Source organism: Acartia tonsa, chromosome 7, assembly GCF_053477335.1.
Source record: "Acartia tonsa isolate MP-2025a chromosome 7, ASM5347733v1, whole genome shotgun sequence".
In the NCBI taxonomy this organism is placed as follows: Eukaryota; Metazoa; Arthropoda; class Copepoda; order Calanoida; family Acartiidae; genus Acartia; species Acartia tonsa.
The window spans coordinates 41,412,945-41,425,962 of NC_137266.1; the positions used below are offsets into that span (position 1 = coordinate 41,412,945).

General features: G+C 31.1%; 1 protein-coding gene across 4 annotated transcripts in view; it reads right to left on the reverse strand.

Moving 5' to 3' along the window:
• LOC145323772 (uncharacterized) overlaps nucleotides 1-13,018 on the reverse strand; it is an 83,224-nt gene that overhangs the window by 13,206 nt on the left and 57,000 nt on the right. For all 4 annotated transcript variants that reach the window (XM_080166304.1, XM_080166305.1, XM_080166302.1 and 1 more), the window contains one exon: nucleotides 861-1,008. In XM_080166304.1, the coding sequence (XP_080022430.1) occupies nucleotides 861-1,008 (148 nt within the window). The remainder of the gene's footprint in view (nucleotides 1-860; nucleotides 1,009-13,018) is intronic.

Consider the following 13,018-nt stretch of genomic DNA (forward strand, 5'->3'; position numbering starts at 1 on the left):
CGGCCTCTCATTGGCTAATTTTTTTTGTTACGTCATAATCAGTCAGACACTATCACTGTGTTCCCTACCGTGTGAAAGGAAGTTTTTTTATGATCCACCCATAGAGGTCTTCACCATGGCAAAGATTATAATGTCTGGTCCAAAATTGACTTACCTGTATTTAGGACTGTTCCAAAATCTACCTTTCTTTTTGGGACTATTCCAAAATTAACCTACCTTGTGAATGGAAGGGTCCACCCTCAAACAAAGATTTGGAGTCTCCTATGCTCCACCCATAATGAGAATTCCAGTAGATATATCTTTTCTCTAAGCTCTTTTCAAAATTGATTTACCTGAGTTTAGGACTAATCCAAAATTGACTTTCCTGTTTTAGAACTATTCCAAAATCTACTTTCCTGTTATAGGACTATTCCATAATTGACTTACCTTGTGAATGGAAGGGACCAACCTCGGACAATGATTCCGAGTCTCCTATGCTCCACCCATAGAAGTCTTCTTCATAGTAAAGATTATAAGGACTGGTCCAAAATTGACTTACCTGTACTTAGGATTATTCCAAAATCTACTTTCCTTTTTTAGGACCATTCCAAAATTGACTTACCAGTATTTAGGAATGTTCCAAAATCTAGTTTCCTGTTATAGGACTATTTCATAATTGACTTACCTTGTGAATGGAAGGGACCACCCTCGAACAATGATTTTGAGTCTCCTATGCTCCACCCATAGAAGTCTTCTCCATAGTAATGAGCATTCCAGTAAATATATCTTTTCTCTTTGCTCTGTTCAAAATTTACTTTTCTGTTTTAGGACTATTCCAAAATCTTCTTTCCTGTTATAGGACTATTCCATAAATGACTTACCTTGTGAATGGAAGGGACCACCCTCAAACAATGACTTGGAGTCTCCTATGCTCCACCCATAGAAGTCTTCCCCATAGTAATGAGCATTCCAGTAGATATATCTTTTCTCTCTGCCCCAACCTCCAGCTATTCTCTCATATACAACTTGCTGAAAAATAAACATAATTTAGAGATAGAAAGAGGACTTATTTTAATTATCAAATAGTTGCTGCGCTATTAATTTAACGATTTTTTTTCAATTCCTAAAAAGACTTTATATAAGACATATCTCCGTACAATATATGATTTTAAGAAAAGCAAAAAGTTACCATTAAAATATTGTCAAAAATGTCAACTATTATGAGATTGTTGTTGATATTTGAAGATCTTAACCCACACACATATTACAAGAATAAAAATAGCTTAAATAATATATTATTTAATAATTATATTTTCCCAAAGAATTAAGTCATAAATATAGATTAACAATTTAAGAATAGTTATTTCTCGCATCATATTATAAACAGATTTCCGCGGATATAGAATGTACATTACAAGATTAAAACCAGTTTTTTTTGCCCCGAGTTGCCGAGGGCACGGACTAAAAAACTGGTTTTAATCTTATGATTGTATGTACATTTTTATATTCGTAGAAAGCTGGATATAATACGATGCTAGACATAGTTTTTTTCGTATGGATGAGAACCGGTTTCTATCCACCGGATTCGAATGAATACGAGAAAAACACTTATGTCCACAAAAGCGCAGTAATAGTAGCTTTTTGGCTGAAATATACTTTCAGTATGAAGAGAGAAATTCATATAATAAAATTGTTTAGATTGGTAAATTAGTTGTAAAATTTGGCTGATTTCTCTTTTTTAAATCCTCTAACAAATATGGAGAATACACTCCAAATTCTATATACCACCAGACTGACGTGCTAAAAGCAATAAATATATAGAAGCTGCGCGCGTAAGATACTATTTAATATTTTATATTTGAGCACAACTATGATAAATTGCCTCATAAGGACAAAACCATAAAGATAATTCCAACCAATATAAATAAGAATTGTGGATAAAATGTTCCTAGATTTTTCTTATATTTTCTTATTTTTATTTTTCTGATAAAATAGTCTGAGCAATTTAATACTTGTTTCAATATTCCTGTAAGTTAAAGGTACATTTTTGAAAGTGAAGCAACTCTCAAAATTTTTTTTATCTCCTAGTAGAAACGTTTTCATTTGCTGATTTTAAATTGTATGTTTTACATGATAAAATTTTTCTTTTTTTCTTTTATATTGCGATTCATATTACGATTAGGCAAGGTTTTAGAGGCTTAGGATCTCTATAATTACATCACATAATACATGTTATTTTTTTTTTCTTGTAAAAAAAATACCTAGATATTTTGTAGACGGAAAAATGTTGTCAATTTAAGTTACTAACATTGACATCATATATTGTGGTCCGTTACTTCGTCCAGTATAAAGGAAGGGGATAGATGGGGAGATTATTATTTAGCCAGCTACAAATTTCACTTTATTTGAGTACATAATATTTTTTTGTGAGTAACAATTCTTTATAAAACCTTATAAAATGACTATGACTAAGCTCTAAACCTAACCTAACCTAAACGAAGCACCATAAATTTCCTTATAACGAGGGGGAGGAATGGTCTAATGGAGAAAATTTTGAGTTTCCCCACAGAATGTTTTTACCTAAAAAGTATCAATTAGCGTAATTAATGAAGTAATTGTTAGTTAATTAGGGGGGGACAATTAATATAAAGTAATCTATGAAACTAGATAAATAAGAAGAAAGATTTTTGCTTATATGGAATGTTTTTTCTTATAAAAATAAAAGTGTACAAAAATATATTTATAAGTTTTTACACTTCTTTTTGATGTTTCAGAAAATTTAAAGACCAATTGACCTACAAACAAACCATCGGCCTCAAAATGTTTTTTAAAGGCGAAGCTTTTCTATAATTAGGGTCGATCCGTCCGTACGTCCGAGGCGGATAGCTATTTTCGTTAATTTAGGCATGTTAGAATTGTCCTTTCGATTTCAAACTTTGCATGGCGATTCCTGTAGTAATTAGGTACGATTTAGAAAGCGTAACAACTCTATAAGCATTACCAGAATGTCAGTACGTCCATTCTAAATAAATTGATTTTTACTTTTTAAAACTAATTTTTATGTGATCTAATTATCTGATTGATCTGATTTTTGGTATATTGATTTCTTAAGCGAAGAAACTCTATAATCAAGTCCTAAAAATGTAAGTATGTCCATAAACATTATCCTGTATCAAGCAGTTTTTCAACAAATTTACTTATAATTTTGCTTCGACTCTTTTACATTTATATACTGATTATTCAGTTCTGACACTAAACATGTGCTTCGCTTTTATGGATGTTGTCATCCTTGTTTCTTATTGTTACAAAGAAGAAAAGCTTTTGTTCTATAAAATTATTGTTTTTTTTTAGATAATTTGTTTTCATTAGATTAATTTCTATCTATAGAAATAATTATTTTCTTAAAATCTACTAGTTCTAAGATACTTTTCTATCAGAACAAGGACAATTTGGTTCATTAGTAGTGCAGCATTGGATGAAAAATAACAGTGAACTGTAAAAATACGGGAAGTTTATTAAATTAAGTAATTGCAGTGGTTTAAAATAACTGTTAAAAATACGAAATATTTTAACTTTATGACAGAGTTACAAACAGACATACAATACTTATAGAGTAGCTGAGCAACTAACAAGGAAGACAACATCTAAAAATACGAAGCTAAACAAAGCAGACAGTTAACATAAAAATATTTTACTTGGGAATGGCCTTTTAGATACCAAAAAAGTAGCGAGGCACAACAAAAAAAGAAAATAAATAACTTTAATTGCAATAGGGAAAAGGGAATGTGATTCTGACAAACAATTCTAAATGAGAATTTCCCCACAAACCCCTTCCCTTATTTATCCCCCCCCCCCCTTCTTACCCACTTCCCTTCAGTTACACAAAAACAAGTTTTACGCGAACTCTACGCCAACAAATATTAATTTTCCGCAATTTAAAATGAAATTTATAGGCTTAATAGCAGCCCATGGAATGGTACAAAAACAATACAAGATTAAAACTCTAGGATGTGTGTCTGTATCTGTGGGTCTAGTAAAGAAAATATTGGTAGATTATAAGTGTAATATATTGGAAATAATGGTGGGTGGGGTAATATTTGGCATACTTTTATGTTCACACACACACTCACACACACACACACACATACTCACACACAAAGTTATGGGTGTTACCAAGAGTTTTGTTCAAAGGAAATAGTCATTTGATCTAAAAACTTTGGGTACTTTTATTAAATCTTGATTGGTTGTTTCAAACTAGCAATGTCCAAACATTTTTACCAATCATTTTTAATCTGCAGAAGGTATTTAATGTCATTCAGTATCATCATCAATTTATCGTTCATTTTTATCCCTTGAGACCCCTTCGTTATTTTATAGGGTAAAAATACGATTTTGCTGCGCTTTTTCTCTAGCTGTGCATTGACAGACTTTTTATATTTGATAAAAAAAATTATTTGTAAGCCATTTTGGGTAGGTTCTTTTGTGATAAAAGCGGTAAAATAACTTCAACGGATATATTATTACTTGGATCTTAAACCAGATTTTAATGTTCTTTAATAAAGTGAAACACGCAGCGGACTAAGATAATCCCCCTTACATCCCCTTTATTCTAGAATACAAACCAATAACAGGTAAAAGTAGGTACAAGCAAAAATATAATCATATTTTTGTTATATGTATAACATATATGTAAATTATGCAGATATATAATATATTAGTAAGATATAATGATTACACAATATATATCATTATTACAAGTGCCGATACTCTATAATTAGAATCTATTTGTCAGTTTGGCATATTTTTGTTTATATATTGTACATATCTATACTTTTTTTTCTATTGGCCAATTTTAATTCATTATTTTGTATGATTAAATAAGCAAAAGAGCACTAACATCCTATTCTAGGGAAGCTTTAAACAAGTCTTTGGCTGGTTTTAAGCTATTTTATTTTAAAATTATAGTCTTGGGATGGTTTTAGGCTTTTGTTTTGCCCCTTTCCTACCCCTTCGATTAATAAGCCCTCTGATGCTAGGGGCACAACGGATTGCCTATTTGCGCTCAAAATACTTTTAATTATGTGTTAATTTTGTTATATACGCGGTATATAGATATAATTGTCCTTGTTTTACCAAAAATGTTGCTTATTATATGTAACCATAGACGATTATTTCAAATAATGGATTTTGCAAAACTAGCAATTTGCCATAAATATTTAGCTAAAGATCTCAGCGACGATTTTGTTCTTCTTTGTAGGGAAGCTTCCTATGGTTCCCTTATAATATAATTAGATATTTTGAAAATTATAGTTTTAATAAATATGGAATGTTTATATTAAAAAAACAATAGGACCTGTGTGTGTCTGTCTGTACCGAAAGATCTCTCAAACCGCTATACCGATATGGTTCTCATTTACAATGTAGCTTCTCATAGGCATAAGATCTAGTTATTATCATTATTCATACCACTCATGAGTATTTTACTTATTTTAATTAATTTACAACCTCTTCATTCCCCCCATTATGTGCCACATTAATTTTTAAGACAGGAGGGAGATGTTAATAGAGCTTAAATTTATCTAAAACAAACAAAATTAAAATCTATTTTGCAAGTTTTTGCTTGTTTTGAGCCAATTCATTTCCCCTACTTTATATAGTAGCCATGCGTCTGATATTGCAGCAGTAAGTACTTTTTTAATATCCTAAGTTATGACACAGTTCCGGCCAAGATCAGCAGGTTTATTATTCTAGTAAATTATTTATGAGCTAATCTTTGCATTATATAATAAGATAACCTAAATATATGTTTTAGTAAAGCATAATTTAACCTATAAATGGTCTTTTATTGTTGTTATAAACTGCGAACCAAAAAAATAGGCAAATCCGAATTTTTAGAATGGCAGCTTCATTATTCATTTGGGACGAATTTACTGTAAATATAATATGTAGATGCATCTTTTTGTTACAAGTTTCCACCGTTGATTTTTTATTAATCAGCACCAATGAAGCACAAGATCTCAAAAACAGCATTTTTAATAAAAAATGGTGAACCAAAAAGATATGCAAATCAAAAACAAATCAATGGAAAAACGATTTTTTTGCACTTTTCTTCTGTTTTAAAGATTGATTCTGATAAAGTAACAATTTTTAAAGGGATTTATGCATTAATTATTATGAAATGTAGTATAAGGTAGAAATTAATGATTTTTTTAATTAAGAAATATTAGAAAAAAAGAAATTCAACTCCTATCACTTTAGAGGTCAGCTGCTGACCTCCAGTTTAATGGATGTAGCCTAATACATGTCAAAGATAAAAATTACCCTGAAAAGTATACAAAAATGCTTTTTAATGTGTTAAAAAAAAACATTTCAAAATCTTGATTTTGAGGATGATGTCCTTTCAGATGCTCCTGTTAGTGAATCAATCTTTAAAACAGGAGAAAAGTGCAAAAAAATCATTTTTCCAATGATTTGTTTTGGATTTGCATATCTTTTTGGTTCACCAGTTTTTACCCAAAATGCTGTTTTTGAGATCTTGTGCTTCATTGGAGCTGATTAATAAAAATTAATGGTGGAAACTTGTAACCAAAAGCTGCATCTACATTTTATATTTACAGTAAAATCATCCTAAATGAATATTAAAGCTGCTATTCTGCAAATTCAGATTTGCCTATTTTTTTGGTTCGCAGTTTATAATCAAAAAGGGCAACTATTTCTACAAGTAGCATATATATAGAAAAAAATGATAACTGAAGATAGAACAGTAAATTATTATCAAGTAATTATATAATGTGAAAGTTGGGTGCATTGCGAGTACAGAACCCTGCCCCCCTTATTTTTGATAGATTTTGCAAATAAAAAAGAGGGGTGGGGGTTAGATGTATCCTTTATGCCTAATCCCCCATGGGGGGAAGGGGGCTCTGACCCTAAGGGGTCCCTGCTTTTAGTTGACTAACCCTACGGGGATATCCTGTAACCAATATAGCATAACCTAACCTGATGTAAAAAAAATAACACACGAAAAGCTACCCAGCTTATTATAATTACATTCTAAATAATAATGAGAGAGAGATTTATGTTCAACTTAGCACTTTCAGGGAAACCACCGAATGTTAACAAGAATATAAGAGATTTGCTTATAATAAAGTAAAAGGATGTATGTCTGTCTGTTTGTTTCTCTAACTAACCGCTGAACCGATCGAGTTCTCCTTAAGAGTATAACTTCTCATAGGTCCAAGGAAGGTTTATAACTATTTTAGGGGAGGGTACCAGTACCACCACCCTTCCAAGAGAAATCACAAAAAATCCAATTTTTTAAAATATTCGCAGAGACTTGACTTTTTAAACTTTTTCTTTTAAAATTGGCCGTTGGAATTCAACTCCCCTCTTCTCAAGTTCTCCTAGAGGCCTCTAGGGGCGTATGCGCTAGTAAATAGATAAAGCAAGTAAAGACGTACAGACGTACGGAAAGACTTTATTTATGAAGATCCTACCAAAATTATTGAAATGCTTCTCTTTTAAATTGATCAGAAATTAAAATTTAAACCGGATTTTGGTTAATTTTTGATGTGGTAATTTGTTCTATATATTCAACTAGCGGCTGCGACTTTAGCATCTTGAACCTTTGTATTCCGAAAGGTAATGATAGAAAAATGATAGCATTAAACCAAATTTTAAAAACAAAATAGCCTAGCCTAATCATAGACGTCCAAGGTTTTTTTTGGGGGGGAGGGTAAAATGGCGCACGAAGCGCGCCGAAATTTTTTTTTACCCCCCCCCAAAAATTTTTACCCCGGGGGTAAAATTTGATTGGGGGGGGGGGGGTAATTACCCCCCCTGAAGTCTGTTGGGGGGGGGTAAATTTAGTTTACCCCCCCCCCAAATTTACCCCCGGGGTAAAATTTTTGGAGGGGGTAATTTAAATTTTATTAAATATTTAGTATTAAAAATGCGCGCGAAGCGCGCAAAAATTTTTTTTATTAGAGATTTTTTATTTTGAGGGGAGTATTTACCCCCCCAATCAAATTCTACAATTAAATGGATTTACTTTGACTAGTCTCCATGTAAAGTACTAGTTAATTTGACCCTAGCCTCTAGGGTAGGGGAGTTTATGCAATTAGCCTAAAACCATCCCGATAAATTTATAAAGCTTTCATGAAAATAACAATTAATGCAAACCAGCAATTCTCGAGGTCTTTAGCTTCTGACAAACAACATTACTTATTTTCCTTACAATTTAGCAATTTTAAAAAGGAAGGGTTGATTTATTTTATACAGTGTGAGTCAAATAAAACTGAGTTTTCCGATTTTCAGAAACAACCAGAAGGAATACAGAAAAAATAATTATATGTCCTTGTTCTCTGTACAAAAGCACATCAAACTTGTAAAAGGTGTTTTTCATTATCTCTAAAAATGCGGCCTCTAGGATAGGTGTATGGTGTCTAAAAATGCCTTGTGTGAAAAATGTTGATCAAGAAAAATTAAAATAACTCATCTATTTTGTATACAAAAATCGTAGAATTCCAATATTAATTTAGAAAAATGTCTAAGAAAAGTATCTAATTGAGTTTTAAAGGTGAAATGCTTTTTGGCTCCTCACAAAAGCATTTTTAGAATACTGCGATTTGTCATTTTTTTCACATTTCTTGATTGTGATGCATTTTCAGTAAAACAATTTTCTTTGATAACGTAGCTTATAGTATAAAGAAAATAAAACCTTTTTATTTGACAAAAAAATCTCTAAAGACAAAAAAGTTATTGAAGTTTGAATTTCTTTTATAAAAATGCTTTTTTTAAATTTTACCCTATTATGATTATTAAGTTATTATGACGGATTATAAAATATGAGGATAATTTGTCAAAAGGGGGCGGGGATTTTGAAGATTAAATCAAGTCATCATCTGATAATCTGATTTATACTGTGAAAAATTTATTTAAATAAATTGTATTTTTAAGATGTTAAATATTTAGAATCTGTTGAATAAAAACTTTAATGAATAAAGAATATGTTTGGTCATCTGTTTAGAATAGCAGAAATATTTTATTAGAAATAAATCTACTTAAAAAATACAAAATATTAGAAGAAAAAGTCATCACACACACTTTTTGAAATCTTTATGCTATAAAAAGCGCCGTTGTATTCAGAAATATTCAAAAACATCTTTTCTAAGTTTAATGTATATTTTTATAGAGAACAAGAACCTATAATTGTTTTTTCCATATTCCTATTTGTTGTATCAGAAAATCGGAAAACTCAGTTTTTTCTGACTCACCCTGTATATCTTTTATATTTTCTATTGTACAATGTACAGAGTAATAATTTGGTTATCATTATCACACAAGGATGCATGGATAAGCCAACGAAACTTTACAAAAATATTTACCAAAAAATTAATGGCATACTCACACAAATAACCCTCTTGTTAAATTATAAATAAGGGTTGGTTTTTCGTTTGTTTGTTTATTACTATAGGCACATGATCTCCCCATCCCTTTTTCAATTTATTAAAAAATAAGGATGGGGGTTTAAGTGCTTTTTTCAGGGAAATCACCAAAAAATTCAATACTTACAATACTTAAAAAAATTTAACAATCATTTTATTAAAAATATTTTGTTTGTTTTTGCTGCGCTTCTTAAGAAAACATAATTATCCTTTTTCCGTGGATATGAATATTAAATTATTATCTGCCTGGCAGCTATGTGTATTGTGTATATTGTATTGTTGGTGTGCAATCTGTTCCACCAATAAAAAGTGACAATTAATTTACACCCAGTGATAGGTCCATGGACCAAAATTATCCTTTTGTTAGATAAAAATCATTGGTGAAATAGTTTTTTACAACAAATAACATAAAATATAAAAGTTTTTAAGCTAATAAATGGTATGAAGTATTTTAAATTTTTTTGGGGTCAGTATAATTTACAGTCCAATGTCTCCTCCCTCACTCAATACCTCAACGCAAAGCCAGAAATTTATTACAGACAATCAACCATTTAATTACTCGACCTTTGTATAATAAGAAGTTCTAACTTTGCGTTTTAGTAAGTTAAGACTGTTTATGAACTAAAGCTTATCCCCAATATGATATATTGCAAAACTTTATGATGAATATACGAAAATACTCTAAATATAGAGTCACTAAAAATACTATTTTTTATCCATGTGGAAATGAAGTATCACTTTAGAGAACCACAATTATATAAATATAAAGATAGATAGATTGATACACAAAAAGAGGTGGGATGTATGTTAATCGGTCTATCTGTCTGTTGTATCTGGATGAATTAAGATTTCATTTAAGGTAAGCTTCCTATGAATCCTAAGCAGGTTGTTATCTATTTTTAAGGAAAAATGTCCAACCTTCTTTCAAGATAAACCAGGAAAAATACAACCACATCAAACCCCTCGAATATTAGTCAGCTACTCTATACAAAAATAAAACCCCGTCCGTCTATCTATCACATATATGAGTTATCTCTTATAAGTAAGTTTTTTTTCATAGGCTTAACTGATTAAAGTTTAACCAATACATTTACTAAATATGTAACAATATTTTTACTGTATTTTATTATGCTGTTCTTTTTTTGTTGCTATACCTTGCCTTTATTTAAGATAATTGTTCTTCATTCTTTTTTATCTATAACAGACAATGTTGTAATAGCCTATTGGACTATATAAAACCCCCCCTTTTTATTACCAAAACTTTGTTTCTAGCTTCAACCCTGCAGGGCATCTTTTTTTGTAATGCTAAGAGTTAAGACTCTAGGGGCTAGGTGTCGCTTCAGGAACTAGACCTCCACGCACCTTGAAACATACATGCAATACTTATGATTGCGTTGTAAAGCGTCCATTCACCCATCAGACAACCAACTCTCTAAGATGCACGACCTTTGTCTGAGAAGTCCCAACTGTGCATGGTAGCGAGTTGCGCCTGTTTTGGGCCAAGGCATTCCCCCCACTCTAACTATTTACGTCGCGCATCTGACATAGTAGCAGTGGGAACCATTTTTAACGTCTTTAGTTATGACGCGGTATCGGATCGAGATTCGAACCTATCAACTTCCCGACGACGAGCGGATGCGCTACGTGTTGAGCCACGGTCGGTTTTGTAATGCTAACATGTCAAACTGGCCAAGCTAAATTTGCTTGATTCACTTCACTAGGAGATGTGACTAATAATGAAAATATTTTTCTTTTAAATATATTTTGTTATAAAGCAGCAGAAGTTAGTAATTTTAATGTTATGGTTGAGATAGATTTACAATTGATAAAAGTGTTAACATGCAGGGAGTAAGGGAGGGGACAATGGGCAATTAATTCAATTTTAGAGTACTTGCTGAAAGACCTTAAAATCCAGTATAATCCAGCAAATATAGAGGAAATTTTAAAGGGAGAGTTAATACAATACAGAAAACAATAAAATAAGAAGAAAGTTCCAAGAAAAAAGCATTCATTTGAAAATTATATTACCAGCACATCTGACTGACGTAACCATTATGTAATTGTTAACTAGAAAAATCTGTCTGGAACCCATTCAACATATAGCCAATTAACCCAAAATTTAATTGGATTCTTAGATCGTTTATTGAACAAATATCACAATAAAGATTTAATCTATGAAAAAATATTTTCTGGAGAGAAAAAAAATTGTTAAACCAGCCACATCATAACAAATTAAGTTTATTGATACTTGTCTGCAATATTCAAAATTAACAAACGAGTTAGCGGCATTCTGTGCGCAAGTACCCAAAGTCAGTCAGAAACTGCTAAATTCTTGCACATTCCCTTTAAGCCAGTACCCAAAGTCTGAGACTCCTAAAAATTGAATATTCGATCCATTGTCCCCTCCCTTACTCCCTGGTTAACATGTCAAAGCTCGCAACATTCTGTAATGTGCAATTTTGCTTGTTTATGTCGACATTCATTCATTAAAAGTGCTCATCGCTAATATATTTTTATTCATTAAAGTTAAGCTCTAAAACGGTAGTACAAACGAACATTAACACTTGTAGAGTGTCATAACTGAATAATCAGAATATAGATGTATAAATTCGTAAATTGTAAGTAAATTTTTGAAAAACTGCTTAAATACAGGATAATGTTTAAGGACATACTTACATTTTTAGGACTTGATTATAGGGATACTTCGCTTGTAACATTGTACTTTGTTGTCCTAGGAATCAGTATTCCAAAAATCAGATCAATCGGATAATTCTATCTCATAAAAATGTGCTGTTAAAATAATTAAAGATTAACAAGTTCATAATGGACGTACGGACATTCAGGTAAAGATTATTGAGTTGCTACACTTTCAAAATCATACCTAACTACTACAGGAATCACAATGCAAAGTTTGGAATCGATAGGACAATTCTAACCTGTTTAAAAATACTTAAAAGAGCTAACTGGACGGACGGACTGACGTACAGACGGAGTGACCGACCTAATTACAGAAAAGCTTCGTTTTTAAACAAAATCACAATGACATTATAACTAATTAAGTAATTATATGGTCCAAAAACAGTTTGTGGGATGTTGCCGCAATTATTTTTTTCTATTCTTTTCCTATATTTTCTATACTCTCTTTTTATTATTCAATTATTGTTTAGTATATTATTGTTAAAAAAGCGAAGCTTTTTTATATTAAGAGACTTTAGGTTAGGTAATTATAGACCGTCACATTTAACTTAAATTTAACTTAATCTTAAAAAGTTTACCTAAAAAAATTGTTTCATACATTTAGATTTGATTTCATGAACGTCACCCTTTTCCAGTAGTTCGCAATATGGTCCGTCCGTTCTTACATTTCATATTATTACTGCATACTATTGTTTTTAATTTAATTATCCCACCTGAATTCACCCAATAGACAAATTATATTTATGAAATAATGAATTTGCTATTAAATGTTTTGTTATTATCAAACTGACATCAAATTAATGATTTATTAAGAGTTACGATGTCTGTCATTATGTACTGAATGATCTCGCTAACCCTTGTAGCGATATGGTTCTTCTTTACAATTTTAAGCTATGCTA